The 27,845-nt window shown below is 33.5% G+C and overlaps 1 protein-coding gene across 3 annotated transcripts in view; it reads right to left on the bottom strand.

The window, feature by feature from the left end:
• The window catches only part of LOC118202980 (uncharacterized), an 89,726-nt gene that overhangs the window by 21,143 nt on the left and 40,738 nt on the right, over positions 1-27,845 (bottom strand). For all 3 annotated transcript variants that reach the window (XM_035375213.2, XM_035375215.2, XM_035375214.2), the window contains exons 6-9: positions 18,617-18,727; positions 14,333-14,389; positions 9,327-9,458; positions 7,225-7,530 (exon numbers count right to left, since the gene is read on the bottom strand). In XM_035375213.2, coding sequence (XP_035231104.1) covers positions 7,225-7,530; positions 9,327-9,458; positions 14,333-14,389; positions 18,617-18,727 — 606 coding nt within the window. The remainder of the gene's footprint in view (positions 1-7,224; positions 7,531-9,326; positions 9,459-14,332; positions 14,390-18,616; positions 18,728-27,845) is intronic.

Raw genomic sequence — 27,845 nt, forward strand, 5'->3', positions numbered from 1 at the left:
CAAATCGCCAGTAATACTTTGCAAGTATATCTGCTGCACACATTTTGAATTAAAAAAAAACTGCTGTACCTTTCTATCGAGGTATGTAAATTAAGATTTTGCCTTTCATTGCTGAAAAATTTATTTGGGCTTCCTGTATGCAATTTATTATTTCGCTGCTTCTTAATCTTTTAAATAACTTCTCATAAATATCAGACTATACGACATTCTCTCCCTGCATTTTACAAACGATGGCTTTGTTTCTGAAGCAGTTCTTACTTAGTTAACAGTCTAAGAAGTGAGGCTAATCAAGGCTGAATCTTCTTCCATGCCAAGCTGTTCCGCTAATCATTTCGATTGATTAGCAGAGTCTGAACGACATCAATTTCCATAAATCCGCTAAAACGATTATCGGAAACTAACTCCTATGCCATTCACTTCTGATTCGGACTCCGGGTAAGGCGCCAATCTTTGTAATTGAGTGTCTTTGCAGGATAAAGGCACTTTATATATGTCCAGATTAAAATCTTTTGAGAGTTTAGTGGTTGGGAAGAGAGAAAAGAGATACATGCTTTATTTTTTCTAAGATATTCTCTGTCGAAACTCAATTGAAGCTTAGATTAACGAGTTACCGAAACAAATCAGGAAGGCATGCGGTAAGGAAGGGGAAAATATATTTAACCTATTAGATATTTTCCCTTTCTAAACGCATGCCTTCATCAGGCATTTTGGAGCACGTTCGATTAGCTGTCGGAAGGTCCGGAAATTGAATAAAAGTGAAGGTATTGCGTATTTTTCCTCTTTCCTCCTTTAACAAACCTAATTAATGATTAAGAATCCATTTTTAGTTATAAATAAGTTTTTAGTTAATAAATAAACGTATATTCAAATAAGATTGGGGTAAATGCGCTTTATTGAGTTCCATTTTTCTGGACAGTAAGAATGAAACTACAGCTTTGCTTTCTTAAGTTCATGTTACATTATGCAAAATTTCTAACAGTATTTTCAATGAGAATAAAAGTTTGTGTATATTTACCTGCTTTCACAGTGGTAGTCTGGTTTATTTATATAAAGTTTCAATGGTCTTAATTTTTGTTCTGTGTATGTTGTGATTTATTTTTATTTTGAAGATTTTGTTTTTACACAAATCTTGTCCAAAATATGAAATACAAATCTTGTCCAAAATATGAAATACCTATCAGTGAAAGTTTGCGCTTGATCAAAATGTAAACAAAATGCGATGATAAATTTGACAACGGAGAATTAAACCACTTGCATTTTAAGGTTAACCCAAAAAAACCTGAAAACCGAAAAAATATCCGGTTATAGGATAGGAATATTTTTGCAAATGTTTAAACTTTATTAAAAACATATGTTAGGAAAACCTACATCAAAGGACCAGTCCCTTCCTGTTATCATAGCGGTATTGCTCAAAATACCACAGATAAATTTTAAGTACTGAGTACTAGGTACGTTTTTAAATTTAAAAAGCTGCCTAAAGTTGTCAGTTCTCATTACATTATTTGTAATTCGGCGAATATTTGCAAGCACATAACAAAATAAAGTCACACGTAACACGATCTCAAAAATATTGCATTAGGTTTACATATATCATTCTATACATGTGTATAATATTTTACTTTAAAAAATTCTCATTGGAAAAATTAATCAAGACTCAGTTTAATCGATCATGAGAAATTTACTCTTCGACTAAAATCTGATTCTATTGTTAATTAAACAGTTATGATAAATTTAGATTAACATGGAATTAAAGTGCTTGATAAAAACTGTCAGTTGCTTACGAAGATTTTTAATACTTGTGTTTGAGTTGTAGAAATATTTTACAAGCTAAAGTAAAATGCATTTTCATACCTTAAAACTTGTCTTTTCCCATTCCTAATCCGTTATTTTAGAAATGGGATTGATTTTATTTCATGTGAAAGTTAGGTAAACGTGTTGCATGCAAAGAACATGCAACAATTCATAACTGCGTAAATTACTTTACATGAAACAAGCGTATTGAAATTATAATGGGAGAGAATATACCATGTAACAAGTACAGTAAGACCCCGCTTAACGCTGTTTCGGTTTAGCGCTCTTTTATTTCAACCCGGGGATTCTCCGAAATTGTGCGCAGCGCTAGGTTTCCAAATAACATATCCGAAACAGTGTAGTTGTGTTTCTTGATTGGTGGACGCATTTTTATCATTTGAAACATTTGTTGACATTATTGTAAGTTTAAATTTGTATAATACTATAACGATTAATACAGTGACAAATATTATGATCTTTAGTTTTTATCATGGGTGATAATAAAAAACAAGAAAAGAAAGCAACTAGAAAAAGCATTTCACTGGAAACTCAAATGCAAGTGATTAGAAGATTAGATTCTGGTGAACGTCAACCTCAAATTAGCGCTGCATTGATTTTGGCAACTTCAACAATAAGGACAATTCTTAAGAATAAAGAAAAAATACTGTCATCGGCAACTGCAACTACGTCAAGCTCTGCAACTAGAATTACCCGTTCTAGAAATAACATTATAGAGGAAATGGGAAAACGACTGTCTATATGGATTGACGACGAAATTGAACGCAGTATGCCATTAAGCCAATCTATCATAATGCCTTTTTGACAAAAAGGCAGAAAATTGGAAACCCAGAATAGACTGAATGATCTGACTGAGAATTTTATTTGTTTTTAAAAGTATATGCGTTTATATTGTTTTTATTTTTGTAAGAAATAAATGTTTGATTTTATTTTTATTAAAAAAAAACATTATTAAATTTAATGCCTAACCATTTTTTATCCGTCTTCCCCTAACCCCATTATTTACATGTTAAGATAGCCTCGCTTAGCGCTGTTTCGCATTACGCTCTACTTCGATGGAACGTATCCCCCGCGTTAAGCGGGGTCTTACTGTACTCGAGAAAATGTTTTCATTTCATTCCGGCGAAGTGTTGATTATATATAAAATATTTCAGTATGCGTTACACCGATGGTACAACAAATGCCCAAATTATGTTATTCCTCAACTTATACCCTGAGATGTATTTGTGGTGTCAGACTATTAAATGCAGCAAAAAATTCTGTTCAAACAATTATTAACCACGAAGAAAAACTTCAAACCTAACACTAATTTACTAAGTGAATAAAATTAATAAAAGGCTCGAAATATTTAGATTACAACAGCGTACATGAGGGCCATATGGCTAAAAGGAAGAGTGGCTTCATGGAAGATGTTTTAAGAAAAACTTGCTCGAATTTATATTACACACGAAGAAAGGTCACGGAAACTGTCATGAAACTAGTTTGTTTGCCGGATTTGAAACCAGATCAAACTAAAAGTGTTCAGCAATTTACCGCTCGACCGTAATGGACAAGTTAATGAACGAGCAGAAATTATTCAGAACAGTTAAAATTCTACTGAGAGTGAGTAAAGAAATGTGGAGTTCGAGGGAGTTCCATCAATTTAATGCAATTAAAAAGGGCAACCCTTTTGAATTAACAGAATTCGTTAATAACGTGTAATTAGTCTGAATATGTTAAATTTCATTTTATGAAGGTGCTCTTATTTCACTTTTATGCTCAACGCAATTTAAACAAAAATCATTCGTAAGCACCTAGTGATAGATACTTTACGCTTGTGCAAGATAAATTTCTTTCGTTAGAAATATTAATTTCCAATTATAAACTTTTTGAAAACTTAAAAAAATTCTCATATATCAAGTCATAAGCTGATCTGAAACTCGTTAAAATATAGTCGAAAAAAGTTGATTTAAGTTTAGCCAAGGTTAACCGATGCATTAAATCTTGTCAATGGAAGGGAAAACAAAGAAATATTATACTCGAAAATACCTATTTTAAAACTTCCTTGCATTACTTACTTCATTGCATTTTAAAACGTCCTTGCAATCACCCTCACATATATCCTTGACTAGAAGCAAGAGAAACAAACATCTTTCCGCTTGTCAGACATATGTATGAGCGGCTGATGAACAAAAATTACCAGTAATATTGAGAAACTTCCAGTAATATTGAGAAAGATGACAGCAATATCATCATTTAATACCATCTACTTAAGAAATTACCGATGCATTCAACCTGATTTTCGTATGTTTGATATTATTTCTATTTCTCGAAACGCTTAGTCAAAGCTGAAAGTTTGTAAAGGAAGTAATACATCATTTAAGTAAAGGATAATTATAAGTCTTATCATACATATAAGTAAAGCGTAGAAGAAAGAACTATTGCCATAATATAAAGAAGTTTGATAAGTAGGACAAAGGATTCAGGATTCGTTAACAGGATTCGCATAAGACGGGGATCTAACTTTGCATATAAATAAATATGAATTTTAATTAAACGAAATCAAGGATTAAAAAATTATTTAGAAGAAAAATACATTAAAAAAATCTAAAAGCTTTCAGATTTTATATTACGCCCAAAAGGTGTTTTTTAATTTTGTGTGTTACCTTTATTGATTAAATATCATGTTCTTCGGACTTTAAAACACATAAAACTCAATTCAACAGCGATATCACAAAATATTTAAAAACAGCAAAACAGCATATCTTTAGAATTTACGATACACAGTCTCGCGGGTTGGAGATAAAAAATGTTTTTTTTTTTTTTTTTCCGTACAATGTTGTCATTGCTCGCTTTGAAACTGTTGAGTTGTTAATCAAAAATTCGTTAAAGTTTTACAAAATGTGAATAGATAATAAAACAAATTCAAAATACGGGCTTCCGAGTGCCCATTTTCGGTTGGTGGACTACGTTATTCAAAATTTGATGGCTTTGGTATCTTTGTTTCTTCACAATGCGAGAAACATTCATGCATATTCTTTCTTATTTAGTTTCTTTATATATGATACATGGCGATAATATTTGGTGGCAACAGTTTGAAAAGCGAATCGACGCAAAATGCCGTTTTGAAATTAATATCCCTTCTGGGCTAACGCCCATTGGGCTAATAATGATTATAATCTTTATACACACCAATATTAAAGAGTATTAAAATAAATATGCTATGTAAAACGGAATTTCAATGCAGATGGCTACATAAATTAAATTGTCTAACAACTCAATGAATTTTTCAATTATGTAAAATTTCTTCAGAGCCGGCTAATAATTATATTATTCCTTGTCTTGCAGGTAGAATACCTTCTTCGTTAGAATTCTATGTTCTCCCAAACTTGGCATCCTTTTTTACTTCCTTGTACGAAGTAAAAAGGAAGTATTGTAATCGCGAAAAGTTTCAGGCAGCATATTTCAACGAAAATATCCCATTTTCACCTCTTTCAAATGCAATTTAACGATGTATTTCCGTGATATCTGTACGTAAGGACAGAATAAAACACTCTTTTCCTGAAAAAAAATTATAAAACTGCTTTAAAATGAATTCTGAAGAGAATTTTCCGTGGCGTCTGTACGAACGTATGTACGTACGTATCTTGCATAACTTAAAAACTATAAGCCTCAGAACATTGAAATTTTGTATATAGGACTGCTATAACATTTTGGTTGCAATCGGCCGCACCAAACGTATATAAATATATTTATATATATATCCACTCTGTTACCCGGCTCAATGATCTCAGTTTCTTTACTCTTATATGTCTGTAAATTGTACATTTTTTGCTTTAAAAATGATTGGATTATGTTGTTCTTATCTTTGGGTTAAGGTTTTTATGCCTTTAGTAAATCTGTATGCAATATTTTTAGAATTAGCAACAATTTTAAAATTGTTTAAGTGCCGCTAAGCCTAATAATGTTTTTGATGGCGGCCATTACTCTTGTTTACATTTGAAACAGCAGGATAGCGGATTTGTTGCTAATCTAGAGAGAAACTTAGCTTCGCAACAACAAAGATAACGCCTTCATTTATTATTTAAATCATGCTTAATCCTTTCTGGAATTTTTTCGAGGAAATAAGCGTTTAAGATTTACTTCGTAATTTTTAATACAGATATTTTGAGTTTTTATGTATTTTTTCCTTGTCGCGAAGTGAAAACTGAATTAATTGAATGAGAAATACTCAATCGTCTGTGAAAACTGTTGCTTTTTTGTTTTGTTTGCTTAATTTCTTTTATACATCGTTCTAGCTTTATTATAGTATTTGAATAGAACATGTGGCAACGATTAGATAATTCTTTAAATAATATAAATTTTGTGCATTCTGAGTTATAATATGAACGAAATATAATACTGTTAAGTGAACCTAGCGCCAGAGTGTCGCTATGGTAAACAAAGTGAATTTTAAAGAATGCATTTATTCTATTGTGGTTTATGCGGTGTCGGCGAAGTAGGTTTAATTCAATCTAATAAGTTTAAATGAAATGCAAGAAAAAATGCGTATAATTTAACATTCGGTACAAATGAAATGCAAGAAAAAATGCGTATAATTTAATATCGCTATGTGGTGTACACATCAGATTTTTATATAAATCGAACTCTTCAGTTAAGCTTGCAGTTATCATATACTTTTCTGATGCATCTGCGTTTCAAGTGTGGGCATCTTTAATAGCAATTTTCTCACGCATCTGTCTAAACTCATGGGTTATCAGTAGTCAGCTCTTTACTGTGTAAGTCATAGTCAGCAGTCAGCTCTTTCATAGTCTTTGTAAGTTGATATTGCAGAAGTTCGCTAACTTCTGCACTATACTAAAATTACTATACTAGTGATTACTGTACTAGATTTCCGATTAACACTATACTAGCTTCAAAATATAATTGCATATCAAACCTGTCACTTTCTTCGATTGTGTGAATGATTTTATCAGCTTCTTCCTGGCATTGTTTTCGTCTCGCTTTTCAAAAACAACGCAAAAATAAGAAATCGCGTAACTTTAATTTCGCGTAAATAGAGGTAACGTAAATCGGGAAATTCGGTATTTACTTCACAAAACTGACTTATGTTTCATTTTGGAGTTAATTTTTACAGAATTTAACGACATAAAACTTCTTTGAAATTCATTATTGAAGACGAAAAATATTTTTACTACTGATGGCATTGCAAAAATTAAAAGTACATTTTGAATTCCTAATAAACCAAATCTATTTATCCTTTCATTAAATACACATTTAACTGGAGTTCTTAAATGTGAGTTAATAGCATTCTAATTTTTAAATGAACGTTTTAGTTTTATATTTAGATCAGGCAATCCCAAAATTTCTACTTGTTGATTTCTCGCTTATTATTGTTACATAAACATATTTTGCTTAGCTTTAAAGAGACCTTACTTGGCATTTATCTTTCTTTTCTCTTGTTCTTTTCCTGATATCTTCAGCCACTAGTCTTTTGGAGGATCGCGTCTCTGAATCAACATTAGATGAACCCCTCCTGGATGGACCTGAACTTGAGCTTTCTCCAACAGGTGTTTGCCTTCTTTGATGTATGCTAGGAGGAAGATCCCGGGGTTCGTGGGAAAAGGCAGCAAGTGCTTTGTTCAGCTCACGCAACAAACAGCGGTCCTCAAATTGCCGATTGGGTTGACCTGAAAAATCCAGTGAATCTAAAAAGCAGAATGGACCCTCTGCCTGAAAGCCCTAAAAAAGAATAATGAGTTATCATTGAGAAATAAAAACAGCAATTTGTAAAAACTCGTTCTAATTAGAAATAAATCTAATTTAGGTAATCATTATAAACTGTAAATAGTTGAAACATTCTTGCTTGCAATTACTATTGCATGTTGTTATACATTCCCAAAATAGAGATTAATTGATACCAACAAATGATTATCGAAAAATATATCCACCGTGTCCATTCTTTAAGTATGATCCCGCTATGACTAACGTTAAAGAATAGATAATATAACTTTCTGTTTGTCAGGTTTCTTGTCCAATTGTGTTTTTAACATGAACATTAACTTCGAAAAACTGTAAAATAACTGGTCAATGCATTCATGCACATTTCTTTTTCTGTAATTTTCATTACTTTTCAGTTTTTATATTACGCTAAAGGTAATTTCTATGCGTGTTTTCTACCAACTATATATTAGTTTCTAACAAAAGATAAAAGCTGTTATAGTGTCTTTAAATCCTAAATTTTAGAACTCTTTGTTCCTAAATTTCAAGTTCAATTGCCAACTTTCTTATCGGCTAGATCTATGAAGAAGTTTAATTTGTTTTTTAAGAGAAAAGTACTTTTGTTCTACCTTCCTTAGCCATTATATTAATGATAAAAATACAATAATAAAACTTGCCTGATTTCCCTTAATACGTTTAACTCTGATACAACACATTTAACGTCCAAACAATAATCGACTAGCATTCTGAGGTTTCATTTTTGAACATATTTTCATTTATATGTAACTTACTACCTCGTTATTCATGCTCGTTACCCGAGACCCCCTAAGTTCTCAAATAAAAATTAATTTAACGTATGTTTTCTTGTCAGGAATCGTGCTCAGAACCCACTAATTAATTTTCTGCAATTTTCTGTGAATTCATGTGTCACTATGAACTTGACTTCATCGAAAGATAACACTTTAAATAAAGTGTTGCAGTGAGTCGAGGATATCGAAAATAGACTTTTATAGAGTAAGTTGAGTTGCGTAATCAGATGAATTTTATTTCTTGCTTCAATAGGCTTATGATTGGATAAAAATGTAGGACTTTGCCAATATGATGGCATCATTTCATCAATCTGAATACATTTTGTTCTAGGCAGTCATAGCTTTTTTTGCTTATACGACGGTAATATATTTTTGTACCTATACCGACTATTAATATACTAGAATAAGCTAGTTAATCACTTAGAAATTCTCACGTCCCTTACTTGAAAGGAAAGAGTTTATTTCAGAGGGGAAATACATGCTCCATCGGGCTACTACCATCCGAATATAGCTACAGGAATCCTCACTGCTCAACTTCGATTTCCAGGATTTTCCTATATCCTCATATTTAATACCTATTATTCAATGTAAATTATATACTTGTTATCGAAACGTTAAATCTATGGGGCAAGAATTATTATTTTAAAACGTTGTGGAGTACAGTTTTAGCTAATTTTCTATTCCTCTTTCAATAAATTCTTCAGGATCTTTAACTCAATGTCATTTATGTTAAAAATGGCTGACGGCCATTAAAGAGTTTCTTCTGGTGTCAATGCCCGGTATACTTGGAAAGATGTGGAATTATCCTATGTATGACTATTTCACCCAACTTGGATAAACTATCAGTACATCATAAAATTTCATTCACTTAACAAGGCAATAAAAAACTATATTAATAACTTTAGACATAGACTATTTATTATAGCAAGTAATGATTTATTCCTTGTTGATAGAATCATAATATGTATATATTCTTGCTCAGTCATTCTGAAGAACTTAATGTTTTACCTGCCTGAATGATTTCCTTGCAGATGTGGCTGGATAGATTCCTTCCGTGAGCAAAGATTCTTCATCACCAAGACTTTCTACGAAACTCAGGCTCACCAACAACTCCGGAAAAGTAAAGAATAATTTGGCTTCCTAAACGAGTCGAGTAATTTTTAGGTCAGTATCCCATTTCTACATAACCTGAAAAATTACATACAAAAAAAATATTTTCTTAACAAATTGGATTCATTTTAGAAATAAATACTAGGGAATTTATTCTAAAACTAGGGCAGGTGAGTATATTCCAGAATCATTCCGAAAGTTGAGTAATAATAATTTTAATGGCGTTTTGAATAGCTCAATCGAAATAGTTTGCTGTTTATTTCTCTCAGATAAAATGACTTCCAGTGTTGAATTGTGAGATTATTTTTCGTATAATATTTCATTCATGAACCACAAACTAAGAAACGTATTTCTCCATTAATCATGCCCTCTAAAAATATACAGGACTTTAAATAATATTACAAGAATTAAAATCAATCATTCTCAGAATTTCAATTTTGAAATAAATACGGAATTTTGCATGAGAATCGCCAATTATTGCCACATACGCCACAGCAATTGCGTTATCCTCTTGGTGAGTTTATGCAAGCCGCTGAATGAAATATTCAATTCATTGTGCATTCCTAAGTAATTCTGTTACGATGAGAGGTGTGAAAATGGTACTCTGAAAGAAGAAGTTTGTGTTATACTTCATAATAAACAAGAGACTGCACTGAGAGTTTGATTTAATCAATCATTAATGCTGCTCTACACTTTAATGGTGTTATTGTGGTAAAGCATCACTGCATTTTGAATGCAGTGATGCCTTACCACAATGCACGCATGCTCTAAATTTATAGCGTGGAAACTAAAGTATGAATTTGAGAGCTTTTAAAGCAAGTTGATGCTATTTTTAAGAATTATGAATACGTAACATATCTCCATCATTAAACATAATTGAAAAATTCGAGATAAAAAAAAAGGAAGGTTTTAAAATTGCATATATATCTAAAACCATAAAAGAGAACTCATTTGCTATTTTTCCGCTTTACAAATAGTTCCCTTTAATGTGACCAAGCTTAAAATTATCATTAGAACAAAGGTTAAAATTAGAGAAATATAGCTTTTTTATATTAAATGCAGAGCTAAAGTATCGTTATTATGATCAATCTTCACTATTTGCTACCATTTTCAAAATTTGCATTATAAAATGAAGTGGTAAACATTCGTTGTCAGAAAAATTTCCAGGACAATTTTTTTAAACTTGAGTTGCAGTACTAAAAAATCTGATGTGTGCACCACGTGACTTCCTTATACGGAATATTAAATTACACGGATTTTTTCTTGCATTTCATTTAAACTTATTGGATTGAATTAAATCTACTTCTTCGATAGCGCATAAGCGTTACTTTTCATTAATTTTTTAACTCAGGATGCACAAAATTTATATCATCTTAAGAATTATCTAATCGTTGCCACATGTTCTATTCAAATACTATAATAAATCTAAAACGATGTATAAAAGAAATTAAGCAAAGAAGAAGAACAAGAAAGAAAAAAAAAAAGAAAAAGAAAAAGAAAAAGAAACAGTTTTTCACAGACGATTCAGTATTTCTCATTCAATTAATTCAGTTCTCACTTCCCGACAAGGCAAGCAAAAATACATAAAAACTCAAAATATCTGTATTAAAAATTACGAAGTAAATCTTAAACACTTACTTCCTCGAAAAAATTCCAGAAAGGATTAAGCATGATTTAATTCGCAATAATAAAAGAAGGCGTTATCTTTGTTATTGCGAAGCTTACTTTCTCTAGATTGGCAACAAATCTACTATTCTGCTGTTTCAAATGTAAACAAGCAATGGCAGCCATGGCAAAAATTATTAGGCTTAGCGGCATTTAAACAACTTTTAAATTGTTGATAATTCTAGAAATATTGCATATGGATTTACTAAAACCATAACAACCTTAACCGGAAGATAAGAACAACATAATTCAATCATTTTTAAAGCGAAAAATGCACAATTTACAAACATATAAGAAGAAAGAAACTGAGATCACTGAGCCGAGTAACAGAGTGGATATATATATATTTATATACCTTTGGTGCTGCCGATTGCAACCAAAATACGAGGTGCACATCTACATGTTATAGCAGTCCTATATACAAAATTTTAACGTTCTGAGGCTACTCGTTTTTGAGTTATGCGAGATACATATGTACGCACAGACGCTACGAAAATTTCTCTTCAGAGTTCATTTTAAATTAGTTTTACAATTTTTTTTTTGGGGGGGAAGAGTCCTTTATTCTGTCCTTACGTACATTCGATAGCGAGGAAAATGGATATTTGCGTGGAAATATGCCTGAAACATTTCGCGATTACAATACTTCCTCTTTACTTCGTGTACAAGGAAGTAAAAAGGAACAGATGTTTTTATGTTACCTGGTATGTATTCTTACTTAACATGACCTTCGCCATGTTTCCCCGCAAACTTACTAGGTGGTAGGGCTGTCATTAACAACACACTGTTCGGATTGTTGTTGCATTCGTTAAGTACTTCGTGTACAAGGAAGTAAAAAAGGAACAAATGTTGTTTTTATGTTACCTGTTATGTATTCTTACTTCACATTATAAGGTATTTCTCCCACTTTCCTAGCGTGCCTTCGTGGTGTAATGGTTCTGCACGCTAGGCCGGTATTCCAGAGGTCCGTGGTTCGATTCCCGGCGAAGGCGGTTGCTAATTTTTCATCTTGTCTGCTTAAAAAAAAATCCTAATGTCTCTACAGTGGCGCCTGAATTAAAAGGGTGATGGAATCTCCACACCCAGATATTTAGCTGTTGGGTTCCCTGAAAACCTCAGTCGCCCTTTAAAAAGGGGAGTATATAAGGTATTTCTCCCACTTTCCAAGCGTGCCTTCGTAGTGTAGTGGTTCTGCACGCTGAGCCAGTATTCCAGAGTATGGTTCGATTGCCTGTGAAGGCGGTTGCTAATTTTTCATCTTGTCTGCTTCAAAAAAAATCCTAATGTCTCTAGAACATGACCTTCGCCATGTTTCCACGCAAACTTACGAGGTGGTAGGGCTGTGCTTAGCAACACACTGTTCGGATTGTTGTTGCATTCGTTAAGGTGATACAATGGACGCTGATTGTGAGTAAAGAGTGAACATTAAGTTCTGCGTTAAGCTCAAGATCATCCCCAGTGAAACGTGGAACATGATTAAGCAAGCATATGCAGGCGAGGCATTTTCAAGAAGTCGTGTTTTCGAGTGGCACAAAAGGTTTTATGAAGGCAGAGATTCAGTGCAAGACGATCTCAGAGCTGGTCACCCGTCTATAGCACCGATGCAAAAGTGGGTGTAAGGCAGTTATGCCAGACGTGATCCCAGATTTGTGTCAATTATTGGTATTTTTTTTTTGTTTGAGTGAAAAGGTGACTGAAAGGAAAGCTTCATCAAGATTTTTGCAGGCATCCAACAGGCTGTGACAAATCAGCTCGCAAGTATCGCAGTTGAAGATTTCTCCGTTTGCTTTCAAAACTTCCAGAAAGTTGTGTAGATAGCCAAGGGGACTACTTTGATAGCGGCTAGGATCATTACTTGGTAAATGCAATTTTCTATTTTTTACGACCTTTGTCATGGAACTTTTCTGACAAAGGATGTATAAAAGTTAAATCGTTTTTAAAAGTGTCTGACTCACTAAAGTTTGTGATAAAAGTACTCCTTGTAAACGGTCTGAAAACAAATGGGTAAATGTGATATAGTGATGTGAGTTTGTGATTCGCTGGCTGCAGAAAACGAGAAAATATCACTTAGAAATGAAGTAAAAAAAAGGGGGGCTTGGCAGATTTTCCTACAGCAGAAACGTATTTTATAGAATAACGGATTTTCTTGCAGCATAACCGTATGTTATGGAGCAATGGTTTAGAATAATCTAAGTCATTCATTACTCTATAACATATAGGTTTAAGCTGCAAGAAATTCTAAGCCATAACTCTATAACATGCGTTTATAATGTAAGAAAATCTATTATTAGGATAATTTTAAGCTTTTACTTTAAATTATACGAAATCGATACGGACTTTATTAGCATACTCAACACAAATAACAGATCACAAATGAATATACAGAAATACCCGACTTACGCGAACTCAAAATTAACGCAATTATTTATTTTCCTCTCCCGCTCCTGTTTTTGACACTTGGTTTGGCCATCACTTTATACCCGTTACTAATGGATGATACGAATACAGTGTGGATGAAAATACAGTATATATACAATGTACAAAAATTCTAGATCGGAGTTTTTTCAAAATTAAATATATATTCGCTTATTAAGCTGCTAAAAAATCATTAGTAAAGACATAAAGTAAGAAATTTAGAACCAATTTTACACAAAGACCAGAAATTGAAATTCATGAGTAATAAATTTCAAAAATCCTACAGGAATTTACTGTTTTTTTTCCTTTTGCTTTGGGAAGGGGCTAGAATTTTCGGCTCGACTATTATAATTAAAACACATTGGAATATTTTATCAGCTAATCCTGGTTACAGGAATTCGAGGAAACAAGTTTAAATGAAATGCAGGAAAAAATGCGTAAAATTTCATAATCCGTACAAGGAAGTCATGTGGCGTACACATCAGATTTTTTAAATTTGAGTTATCAGTACCAAACACAAAATGCGCTTCAGTAACTTAAAAGTCTTAATATTATATTATAATTTACTATTCGAATACTAATTATAATATACAATTATTATATTTTATTATAATTAATATTCTAAGCCTTAAGTGGAAATGTGCATTCTCTTAGTGTTCTCATATAAGATTTAACTGTTCTTATTGTACTTAATTCCTATATAATGAATAAAAAAAATCAGTCAGTCGATCAGTTGGAAAGCTTTACATAAAACTGAAATCGCGCTTTAAATTCAAAATAAGCTTTAAGTTTAGAATATGAAGCAGCTGATGCTTTGTGTACTATACCTGAGATGTGGATGTCTTGAGTACATCGCCTCCTATTAATGAAGTGCAGGGAAATGCCTGTAAACAGTAATAAGAAAAATATATTTAAAATCTGAGTCAGTTGCAGTTCTTTCGAATAAATTCTTAGCAAGTCCGTATAATAAATTGACTATATTCTAGAAAAATATAGTATTCAGCATAAGAACAATTGCATAAAGTTAAACGAGGCATACTACCTTCTTTTTTCTTTTATAAACACTAATAGTCATACCCGTAAAAGGTTATAAAAAGTGGAGTGGTTATAAAAAAGATATACAGAGTGGTTATTAAAAAAAATCCTTCCCTGTATATCATCCCCTAGCGGCCTATTCGCTTAACAAATCGAAATAGAATTTCAAATATTGTTATTTAAAAGTAAGCGCTCGAGAATGTGGTGATTTAAAACAATAGAGCTCTCACGTTTACGATTACGGTGAAAACAATTCGAAATTTCCGAATGGCAACACTCATTTTTTCCAGCGCAGATCCAGGAAATTATAGCCTGCGCAAAGAAAGTTATATAGATTCGCCCTGCAATGTTATCTTCGTTACTATTGTCAACAATCTCCCGCATGCAATGCGTAATCGTCTGCGAAGGTGGACAGGTTGAAAACTTATAATTCCAATAAAAGTTTTTGTCTCTCTTCCCTCTTGTGTTGTCACTGGTCCTTTACAATGCTGTTCTTTGCTAATGTTTTACGCCGGTAATTTTCGTCACATGTGTATCGTTTCAGGGCCATTTACGGTTTCAATGCGCTGATCAGTTTGCGCAGGAAAAAATGGGTGTTACCATTCGAAAATTTCGATTTTTTCTTCATTTTAAGCGTAACCGTGAGAGATCTATTTATTATTTTAAATCCTCAAGCGCATACATTTAGGTAACAATATTTGAAATTCCATTTCGTTTTGCTGAGAGGATAGACTCTTAGAGCTTCATATATCGCCGAAATTTTTTTGTAATGACCCTTTGTATATATATATATATATATATGAAGTTTTAATCGATTAGAAGGTAAAGCAGAACAAAATCCCTTTTTAAAAATATTTCACAAGATTCCTAAATTACATTCTATTTAAAGAACTTTTTCTGTTTTATTGATTCTGTAAGTGACTTCTGAAGGCATAACATGAAGATCCAAAATGTGTTATCACCGTTTAATTCTTTTAATTAATCGTTTCTAATCCTTAATTAATCGTTAATCGTTTCCTTCTTTTAATTCTGTACACGGTAATAACATTTTCATCCCAGATGTTTTAATTCTGTACTCAGTAATATTATTTTCATCCAGTCTTTCACTTCATGATAACTTTCCTTGAGATACTAACTTTTGTGCCTTGATTCAATTTGTCATCTTCATTTCGATTAGGAAAATAATGAAACTATTTAATGGATAGATCATAAATAGTTGCTTTAATTTTATTTACATTTATAATTACAATGAAGATTGATATACGTATATGAAATAAAATCTTAGGATCTGAAGATGCTGTTTCTCAAATAAACTTTCCCAAGCATAACACTTAGCATAAACACACACGCATCCCCCCCCCCCAATCACAGCAAGCATTCCAAATACCGATGTTAGATGCATTTGCTACTCAATAAATTCAAGTATTCCTTTTACTTTAGTTGTTATTGCAAATAAAAAAAGCTTTATCTTACCTATAGTACATATGATGAGCTTCCATAATATATCATTAAATATAACAAACACTACGAATATTTCTTACGTACTCAATTTTAAGTACAAATAACTCCGTTTAACACGGTTGTTAAATTCTTAAGAAATGTCATGTTATTCGGACTAAAGAACTCATGCAAAAAACAGTTAGACTCCAAAATACTCGTGCTATAATCATTAAATATGTTGCATATTAATATTAAGTAATTTTTCTTCGTCATCACTTTTAATCAGTAATAACAGATAGCGTTTCTTTGGGGAAGCAAAATATTATTTTCTGAATTTTCTTCAGTAATATCTAGACTTCTCTCTTCTTTTTTAAATAATTATGTTATTTTCGATTTGTTTACTTAGTTAAAAAGATTTCTGTAAATTTTACTTCATCAAACTAAGCACTTGCAATGAATTCCATTGTATGAAATTGTATCCATAACTGCATTGTATCGACATAAACACCATTTCTTCTCTGTTTTCAATTTAGGCCTGACTGTGATTTCCCTTAATTATGTGATGTTTTAATATTCACTTATGTTGAGATATTGATAATTTCGCCAAACGTACTCTATAGCAACGGTTTCATTGGCCATTGGTGAATCCTTCTTAGAGCGAAACAGTGAAAACAGAAACTGTATTGTAAAGAAGCTGCTTGTTAACTTTTCTAGGCGTGACATCTTTCCTCAAAATAGCCAATTTATATTCAAAATAGCCAATCTGCTAAGCAGTTATTTTTTATCATTTAAATAAACTTTAGTTAATATCTACCGTACTTTAATCTGACCATGTCCATTAAAAAAAAAAAGCAGTTTTTTTTGTTCCTTCCATCTTTTCACCAATGGTTCTCTTATTTATTTTTTCCAGCGTCGTCTGTCCTAATGTTTGCCCACTAGTACGATAAATCCTATAACGCAGGTCTAAAGTTTAAACATTTCGAATCTGATTTCAATACCCGTAATTCTGAATTCTATAAAAACGTGTACGGTTCTATACTAATTTAAATGCTAACTCCTAGAATCGTAAAGACAGATAGATGACTTATCGCGCCATCGTACCTAGAAAAATAATTCATAAATTCAGATGAAGATTTAAAATCTATTTTAGTAGCCGGTCGGCAGTCACTACCTAAAGACTCACTCTCGAGCTCAAGAACTCTACGCGTATAATATATAATTTGTATCCTGGCGAGAGTCGACGAAAGTGATAGTAAATGCAAAACTCAACTCTGTCAGTCGACATGTAATATTTATCTCAATTCTTGGATTTATAAACTTAAATTGCAACAGAAGACTCTACTACGAGGCGTAGTCTGATAACACAATAGACACAAGGGTTCGACATTAAAACTGAAACAACTGTGAGTAGCGTAATTCTATTAGTTTTGCGTAAGCCCTCATATAAAGACCAATTCTGAAACGACTCTCCTTCGAAATGTCCAGTACAAGTCTTATTAATGGTAGTTACAGCGATTTTTGGGGAAACTTTGCTGTTTCACATCATGATTTTCAAAGGCTGTGTAACATCTTTTTTGTGACATTTAGTGCATGAGCATCGTGAGAAAGTGCATGTCTTATGAGATAAAAATGTGGAACAATTACATGGGCTTATGATATGTCGATAATCTTTAAGGGTAATGTAATTGTCAAACACAACAGCCAAGAAACTAACGAGAAACACGTTAAGGCCTGTCCCACTAAAATTCAGTCTGCTGGGCACCAAAATAAGACAAAAAGCCAGTTAAACAAGAAGTAATAAGACAAACTTTGTCTTTGGAAGGGGAAGAGGAAATGCAATGACATCATAAAAATGAGAAATTAAATTTTATAATAAAGAGGACAAAAACATTTGTGATAAACCTTATCATTAAAAAAATGATACAGCATCAACACATACAAAAAGGAAAGAAATTTATAAAAAATGAAGACATAAACAAGTAACAGCTTGGAAGGCTAATAATGCTGTAAAACAATATTTGCATAGCAAAATAAGGCTAGGAGTTAGTACGCTTCAGCATTTTATACATATATAATAATATCACCGGCATTGGTAACGCGTTCCTTTAATCTTTGTATACAAATATGAGTTTGTATACCTGTACCCAGCTTATTAGGGAAAAAGCGGCGAGAATGACAAAACGCGAGAACTTTGTCTTCAGTGGTATGTTCAGTGTAACTAAACGGTTAAAACTGAACAAACTTAAACTGAACAAAGTTTTTGAAGTTATTCCATCTGCAGATTAAATGCGAAATTCTGCGCATAGAAAGCTTTAACTATTTCAAGAAAGCATGTCTAACCAAGTGCTTTGCCTGAATTAGCTAACCTAGAAACTAATCATGAGAAAGAATTAGTTTACTAACACAGGTTTTGAACTATTTCATTTCTCTCAAGCTGAATAATCGTCATAGTTTTGTTAGCTACAGGATAAACCTATTTTCCTCCCTAAAACTTAAAAAATAAGCATGGCAATTGTTTTAAACACTACTTTTAATACATATTTATTTTATCAATCTTTATGTCAGAATTTAACAATACTCAAAACATGGTTGCAAGTATTAATAAAGGACATAAAAGCACTGAAATCTCTACTCACTCTAAATACATGAGGTTCTGCTTCGTGAAGGGTTCCTTCAGGACGAACAATTAAAGGCACCAACGGACGATCGCTGCACAGCCATCCTGGTAAAGAAGGCCCGTGCACCACCTGTGATGAAACAAATACGTAAAAAACATATAGCAAATAGACACATTTATATTAGCGGCTCGGCTAATGATGCTGTATGTTGAAACAGAAAATTAACCAAATATAAAATTTCGGACTACAGCCGTCATCTGCTTTTTGATTGTGTATGTTTTCAAATCTTTTACTGTGCAACATAAACTCATTCATTCAAAACTTAATATGATCTTTTCAGCAAATCTGTAGTATTTTATAAATTTCAATTTACTTTTTCAGGTTATTTCGGAAAGTTTTTTTTTTTTTTTTAACTTTTCCTGAAATAAATTTCTTGCCTAATATTTCTTGAACGTTTAGCTTTCCTCCTATGGTTGCAATTTCGGGAATGCATCAGTTAAAATAGGCTTGGTTTTTTTTTGTTTTATTTATCAGTTAAAATAGGCAGTTTGACAATTTTGATCATGGATACAATTTAGTAAAAATCTGTGGAACTTAAAATGTTAAATAGGCTTCTAGGGAAGGAATGTTAACGAGCGAAAGGTTTTTCACAGCCGAAGCAATTAAAACTAAAACAGTCCATCATCATTCGAGCAAAATTATTAAAATGCGTTGCGAGGCCAAAATTATGGTAGCCTTAAGGTCTGCTTGATATATTTCTTAATATGAAACCACGTATTATAGGACCACATGTTCAAGGATACATAATCATGTAATAATTTTTAAACACTCTTTATAAGAAGGATATTTTCGCGTATTCAAAGACACATACAGTGCCTTATTTACCTTTCCGGCGAACAAAACATATTTACAAGCTAAAGAAAGAGCTCGCATTCCAATAGTTTATATTCTTTGACAATTATATAAACCCTAACTTATTGAACAAGCCTGGAACTGTTATAGAAAAATGGCCGTATTTGCATTTAGTTCAAATATTATACAGCGTTATTAAATACAGCAAATACACTCATGTCCATAAATTAAGGATAATGCAAAATCAGGCAAAGAAAGAGTTAGAAGCAAAACAAATTTGACCTATTTGTAAAGCTTATTTATTAAACAAAAGGTAAAAAAGGTTTTATTAAACAAAAGGTAAAAGGTAAAGAGCAAAAAAAGATGCTATATGTTTGATATTATTAAATAAATTAGCGATTTTTTCTCCCTGGAGCAAATTACAAAAAACAACTATTCAGAAAAAACCAATATTACATGGTTGCTATGATTGTTAATACATTGTATGTCTCCCAGACGATGCAATACATTCCGTACAACGCCTAGCCATGCTGAGTATCAAATTATCGATCTGATCTTGGAGGATATTACACCACTCAAAAAGCAATGCTCTCCGAAGTTCCGGTAGACATGTAAGAGGAGGTTGACGGGCTGCAACTCGCCGGCCAACGTGCTACACGTGCTCTACTGGATTCAAGTCCGGTGAGAATGCTGGCCAGTCCATACGGGTGATATCCTCTGATTGAAGGCATTCGCTTACGAAGTTTGCACGGTGAGGACGGGCGTTGTCATCCATAAACACAAATTGTGCGCCCATGGCGCCCCGAAACAAACGTACATGTTGTTCCAGAATGACGTCCCGATAGATTTGGCTTGGCATGGTTCCAATTTGAACATGCAGGTCAGTTCTGGAACCCAGAATAATTCCACCCCAAACGAACACTCCTGCACCACTGTAACGGTGTCGTTCAATGATGTTTTTTTGGTGGTAACGGGTACCTGGAGCTCTCCATATGAAAGTCCGGCGAGAATCAGACTACAAGCTAAACCTTGACTCGTCGGAAAACATCACACAAGCCCACTGTTGCGGTGTCCACAATGCATACTCTCTATTCCAGGATAACCGCAGGCGACAGTGAGTTGCAGTAAGTGGAACGCATCTGGCAGGTCTACGAGCATATAGACCAATCTGCCCTAAGCGTCTGTACACGGTCTGCCTTGAAATTGTCGTACCAGTGGCTGAAGAGAGCTGACGAGACAGGTCTGAGGCTGTGCTCCGCCTGTTTCTTTTGGCAGTAACTGCCAAATACCGGTCCTCATTCGGCGTTGTAACTCTGAGGCGACCTGTGCTGCAACGTCTACTCACATTACCATCATCTTGGAATCGTTGCCAGAGCCTGGAGATGACACTCTGGGCAATTCCAAGTTCGTCTGATACTTCCAGTTGGGTACGCCCACATTCCAGACGGCCGATAATTCTACCACGTAAAAAATCATCCAAATGCGTCCTTTGTGTCATAACTACTCGGTTATTGCACTGAAATGCTTATAAAGCGCCTGCGAACAATTTTACTTCTTTGCCTGTATTCCTTATATATCACTCTCTTACACTCTCGTTATTGTGACGTACCATCGGTGTCATCCGGTTACTTCCTGAAATTTGCATATGATTCTTGAAGATGTGTGTAGTGATTTTACAGGCGATATATTTAGTTTAGAGTTCGATTTCGCGTGACTCCGAATTATCCTTAATTTATGGACATGAGTGTATTTTTAATTCTATTGTTATGCACTAGTAATAGAATTTAGAATTTCTTTTAACTTTTAAATTTGTAAATAAAACATAAAACTATGAAATGTCAACTTAAACTTCCTCCTCATTTGGTCAACGCACTTAATCCATCCAATAGTGTAGTCAGATAAAAAATTGTGCTTGTGTCCAAGAATATTTTTTCCTTTACTAACATTTAAATCCTTTCAATACTTCCTTCATTATATATCTCTTGAAACCTAAATGAAATAAATAGGAAAATTTCTTTAAAAAATGTTTTCGCTGAACGCATATTAATTTATGTTACTACTGGCCAATGGCCAATTAACTCGTATCGCTAATATATATTTATGCTCCTGGCCGCGATTGCAGTGACAAAACAGTACGTTGAGTAATCTAAGTAAGCGAGTTCGTGTTCATAGATTCTAATCCACTGTAAGACTTTGAAACAACCAGCTTATTCATTTAATTCAGAAAATGGGCACTAAGCCAAAGCGTAAATTTCAGGAAAAAACTGCGAAGACTATATGCTCATATTACGGTGACTCATACATTATGAAATACGTAGTCTTCCTTCTAACGTGTATTACCAGAAACTCAAGAGCTTTCGCAAATTGTATAAGTTTGGGGGACATTCATATTCTCAAAATTCGTTTCCATGCAAATCCAATGTGAATGTAACGTTTAATTTTACCTAATTTTAAAACATTCATATTTATCTCTTTAAAAAACATGAATGATATAAAACACACATATCTTGAGTCCTGTGAAATGCAAGGACATTTAGAGTTAGGTAATGACCCATCAGGACATCTACTTACCTAATTAGAGATATGAATCTAATGGTTAAGAGCTTGTGTTTTACGAAGTCGAGCATCGCAAATTTCAGGTGTGTAATGAATCTGGAGGCATTTGTAAACATTAAGGGATAATTTTTGAAATAGACAGTAGACTCTGAATTGACAAAAAGACATCTTCAACAAAACTGAACTATATATAACGTGTTCTGAATAAGCAAAATGAAATCTTCTGATTTTTTCCTATGGAGATGCTTGAGTTAACTAAACTGTTTATATACTAGTTGACATTCTGGGTTAACAAAAATTAGTTTCTCTACTTAGAAGACTTAGAAAGCAACTTCAACAAAACAGCTTGGTATGTTGATGAAGGTCTGCTACAACGGACCTTTGATAATAAGCGGTTATTACGTATTTCCAGCGTCATTCTGACTAGAGGGCGCTGCGTTCGTCCTAATAGTCAGTGGCAGGCAGGATACTAAAGGTGTAAGACGTGGAAGGCAGAGATGCCTAATAATATATCTCTAATTGATTGAAATTTCGTATATTTTCTTGTAAATAAATGTTGTTATTGTTAACAAAACCTCTTATTATCTCTTGGATGCACCTTTAGTCTCACAGAACCATTAGATGCAAAATTGGTGCATCTTGTCCGCGAATGTGGAATATCGGAAGTAATTAGTCATCATTACTGGATTATATTTCTGAGAAGTTTGGATACTTTACGTACGCTTTTGGATACGTAACATTGCATACTGGACTGTGGAGGTAAGACCTTTTGAACTCACAAATTCGGAGTTAATATGGATAAGCTTTCGAAAATAATTGAAAAAAGAAGTAACGTTCGCGCTAGTGTTACTAAACTAGTTAAAAGAGTGCAGAAGCTTGATGAAGCCGTCGAAGATGTAAGTTCATTATCAGAACTACTGGAACTATTAGAAACGAAAGAGCAGATCTTGAAAAGCCATGATTTAGAGGTGGAAGCACTCATAGACGATCCGGAAAAATTTAAAAGCGAATTAAAAGCTTCGGAAGAATACGAGGACAAAATATTGTTAGCTAAGATTAAACTAAAAAGCAAAATTAAAGAATTAGCAGCAGAAAATGTTCAGCGGACTTCTTCAGTTCTTAACACATCTAGTGTTTCGGAAAACACTGTTACGGCTTTAAAATTACCAAAGTTAGAAATTTCGCGATTCTCTGGTGATTCTGGCAAATTTATGGAATTCTTAAACACTTTTGATAGCGCAATCGGTTCAAACAATTCACTTACGAAAATTGAAAAATTCCAATATTTAAAATCTCTTCTTTCTGGTCCTGCATATAACGTTGTTGCGGGTTTTGAATTAAATGAGAAAAACTATGACTCATGTCTTGAGCTTTTAAAACAAAGATATGGTAGAACTGATTCTATTATAAATTCTTATATGACTAAATTATTAAGCTTAGAACCCGTGAAAAGTTCGTCTAATGTTAAGGGTTTGCGTAAATTATACGATGAAATAGAAGTTAATATTAGAAATTTGCGTTCATTAAATGTAACGGAGGGTTCATATGGGCATTTATTGAATCCAATATTATTGAAGTTGCTACCACAAGATTTGGTGTTAGATTTTCACCGAAAACGAAACAAGGAAGTGAATTGTGAGGTTTCGGAAATTATTACGTTTTTGAGGAATGAAGTCGAATCTAGGGAAATTGCCGAAACTGTGATGAGCCCCCTAAAAAGTTACGAAACAAAACGATCCTTTTCCCAAAATTATCAAAGTGGTCAAACTTATCGGAAAAACTATTCAAAGCCTAAAAATATATCAACCGCTTCAGCGTTAAATGCACAAATAAAAAATGTTTGTTTATTCTGTGACGGTCATCACGATTCCGTAAGTTGTAAAAAATTGGATGTAGAACAAAAAATAAATAAGCTTAGGACTGAAGCTAGATGCTGGTGTTGTTTCCAGAAATATCACAGGTCTCGCGTATGCAGGGCAAAAATATCGTGTAAAAATTGTTTAAGCAATTTTCATCATGAGTCAGTGTGTAGAAAAAATAAACCCGTTAATGTTACTTTGAAAGGTTGTGAGAAGCAAGTGGAAAGCGAAACTGTTCTGAATGACTCACAATCTAAATCTAATAAAAGCGCCGAGAATATTTCTGTGTCTCATAGTAATATATGTACCAAAAATAAGCCCTTTTTACAAACATGTACAGTTTTAGCCTGTTCGGATAAAAATTCAGTCTTAACTAATGTTATTTTAGACAATGGTAGTCATCGAAGTTTTATTTCATCTCGATTAGTTAAGGAATTAAAATTAAAGCCAATACGCTACGAAAGAATAGCTATTTTCGCTTTCGGAGACAAAATAGCACGTGAGAAGGAATACGGTATCGTTTCATTGACGTTGCGCAATAGGGATCAAAGTTCGAAATCGTACGAGTTAGAAGCTGTCATAACGGATTATATATGTAATTTGTCCTTGAAAATTCCTGATGTATCTATTCGCAATGTGTTGAAGGAAAGAGGTTTACCTTTGGCTGATTCATTTTCTGGCGACTGTCAGACGGAAATACTTATCGGATGTGATTCATTTTGGGATGTTGTTTATGACCAGAGAGTAAAGTTAAATGAAAACATTACGGCGATAAATTCTTGTTTCGGTTGGTTACTAGCGGGAGTGGAAGGAAGTAATAAATTGACTAATAATTATGAAAATGTATGTTTAGTCATGGACTCTTCTTCCATTTTGTGCGATTTAAAAAAAATTTTGGGAAGTAGAAGAATTTCAGTCAGACAAACAAAACTTTTCTGAATGGGACAATCAGTTGATTGAAAAATTTGAAAATTCTCTGGAATTTAATGGGGAAAGGTACGTTTGTAGATTGATGTGGAAAGAAAACTTGGGACCTGCAGTTGGGTTGAATTCTAATTATGAGGTTGCGAAAAAGCGTTTTGATTCGTTAAAGCACAAACTAAATAAAAATCAAGAAATTTATGACCAGTATAAACAAATTATATCGGATCAGTTAGAATGTCAGATTGTGGGAAAATGTGTTAATGAAGATAAAAATTCAGGATATTATATGCCCCATGTTTATGACTGTAGCAGTAAGGCTAATGAAAATAATAAATCTCTTAATGAGTCTCTAGAATCAGGAGTAAATCTTTATGCAAATTTATTGGACATAATTCTTAAATTTCGAGAATATCAAGTTGCATTTTGCGGAGATTTAGAGAAAGCTTTTCTTATGATAGAGATTGCGGAGGAAGATAGAAAATACCTTAAATTTTTGTGGTTTTCCGAAGAGGTAGGTCATTCAACCGAAACTCTCCATTTAAATCGTCTCCCATTCGGTTTAACTACTTCGCCATTTTTCTTGGCTTGCGTTTTGAAATTTCACATAAAGAAATTTAAGGAACTTCATCCAAAATGTTATGACATGTTAAATTCTTTTCTTTATGTTGATGATCTCTGCTATGGAGCCAATACTGTTCAAGATGCTTATTATTTGACGTCTACGGCAATAGAGATATTAAAAGCAGCGGGACTTCATTTGAGGAAATTAAAAACTAATTGTCCGGAATTGTATAAACTTTGGAATGAAAACGGATATGAGGAAAATACTGACTTCGGGCAAGGAACAGGTTTCTTGGGATTGAAGTGGGATCCGATTGAGGATAAAATTAAATTAGATTTAAGAGATGTTAGGGATTCCATTGATGCTAGAATCACCAAGCGTCACGTTTTGAAAGTTATTTCAAAGATATTTGATCTGTGTGGACTGATTAGTCCCTTTGTAATCACTGTGAAAATTCTTCTGCAAGAGATGTGGGAACGTGTTCTACAATGGGATGAAGATTTGCCAAGTGACCTACAAAATAAATGGAGAACCTGGTGTTCTGAACTTTGTGAACTTGAATCAGTATCTATTGAAAGAAGGTTTTTTGAAAGTGTAGAAATAAGTGAAGTTTCTCTTCATGTGTTTTGTGACGCCAGTCCCAAGGCATATGGGGCTGTTACGTTCCTAAGGTACGTGAATTACAATGGCCAAATCAAAGTGAGCTTTATAATGTCAAAAAGTAAAGTTGCTCCTTTAAAAACTTTGACTCTTGCAAGATTAGAGTTAATGGCAGCTCTCCTCGCTGCACGTTTAGGAAATTATTTACAAGGTCTATTTCCTAATTTCGCGAAACAAATTTTCTTTTGGAGCGACTCTCAAATCGTCCTTCATTGGCTGAAAGGATCTTCTAATCAATGGAAACCATTTGTCGCCAACAGAGTAGCTCAAGTGCAGTCGCTGACTCTACCAGAGTGTTGGAACCATTGCAGTGGCTCCGACAATCCCGCAGACCTTACTACTAGAGGAGAATCGGCTAGGAGGATTCTTACAAGTTCTCTGTGGTGGTCTGGCTCTGTTTGGTTGTCTAGACAACTTTACTCGTGGCCTCTTCAAGAATCGCTACAACATTTTAATGACATCTGTGATGAACGCGTTATAGTGAAAGAGCGACGGACTGCACTGGTTATTTCCATGGTAACCAATTCAGCTAATGGAAACTTACCTATGTCGTCGTTACTGGACGTTAATGACTTCAGCGAATTAAGTAGATTACTACGTGTTACTGCTTGGATTAAAAGGTTTGTGCACAATTCTAAACCTAATTCTACAAAATTAAATGGACCTATATGTGCTCCAGAACTCGAGCAAGCTTTGCGTTTTTGGATCAAAGCTACTCAATTCAAACATTATAGTACAGAAGTTACCCAACTTCTTTCTAAAGGAACTATCGATAAGAGTTCACGCATATTTAATTTGAATCCTGAACTTGATGATAATAACTTACTTTGTTTAAAGGGACGTCTACAGTTTTCATGTAACGATATGCGAGCTAAACATCCTTGGCTTCTTCCATCTAATGATAAATTTGTGGAACTACTTATCTGTGAATCTCATACTAAAATGTGCCATTTAGGTGTTGATGCAACTTTAACACATTTACGAGAACAATTCTGGATTGTTAAAGGTCGTCAATTTGTGAAAAAAGTGTTAAATAACTGTCTGATTTGTAGACGATTCAAAGTGAAATCTGTAATGGAGGTGGTTGCCCCTTTACCGCCTGATAGAATTCAAGAGCATCCACCATTTGATGTATGCGGTGTGGATTTTGCCGGACCATTTTTTGTTCGTGATTTTAATTCAAAGTGTTATTTACTTATATTCAGCTGTGCAGTGACAAGAGCTATCCACTTAGAAGTAGTTCTTAACATAAGTGCTGATTCCTTTTTGTTAGGATTCCGACGATTTGTTTCTCGTCGAGGATTATGTTCCACTATATATTCTGATAATGCCAAAGCTTTTAAAAAAGCAAATAGCGAATTGAAAAAATGATGGAATCAGATAGATAATGATCAAGTTAAAAATTTGTTTGCTTCTAAAGGTATAGTTTGGAATTTTATAGTTGAAAAAAGTCCATGGTGGGGAGGTTTCTGGGAGAGACAGATACGGACGGTTAAAACCTGCTTAAAGAAAATTGTTGGACGATCCTCTCTATCTTTGAAGGAATTGGAAACTGTTTTTTCGGAAATTGAAGCTCTGGTTAATTCCAGGCCTATCACGTATCTGTACAACGAACCCTCAGAACCCTCTCCACTCACCCCATCTCATTTTCTTATTGGTAAAAGATTGGTGTCTTTACCTGTAATAAAACATAAAAATGAAAATTTAAATGTTAATAAGAATTCTTTGGTAAAGAAATATAAATATCAGCAAACACTTTTGAATCACTTCTGGAACAGGTGGAGAAAGGAATATTTACTTAATCTAAGATCAGCTTATATTTCTCCACAACCAG

The sequence above is a fragment of the Stegodyphus dumicola genome, chromosome 3, assembly GCF_044657685.1.
Source record: "Stegodyphus dumicola isolate Sdum_Otavi_A_Nest chromosome 3, ASM4465768v1".
Lineage (NCBI taxonomy): Eukaryota > Metazoa > Arthropoda > Arachnida > Araneae > Eresidae > Stegodyphus > Stegodyphus dumicola.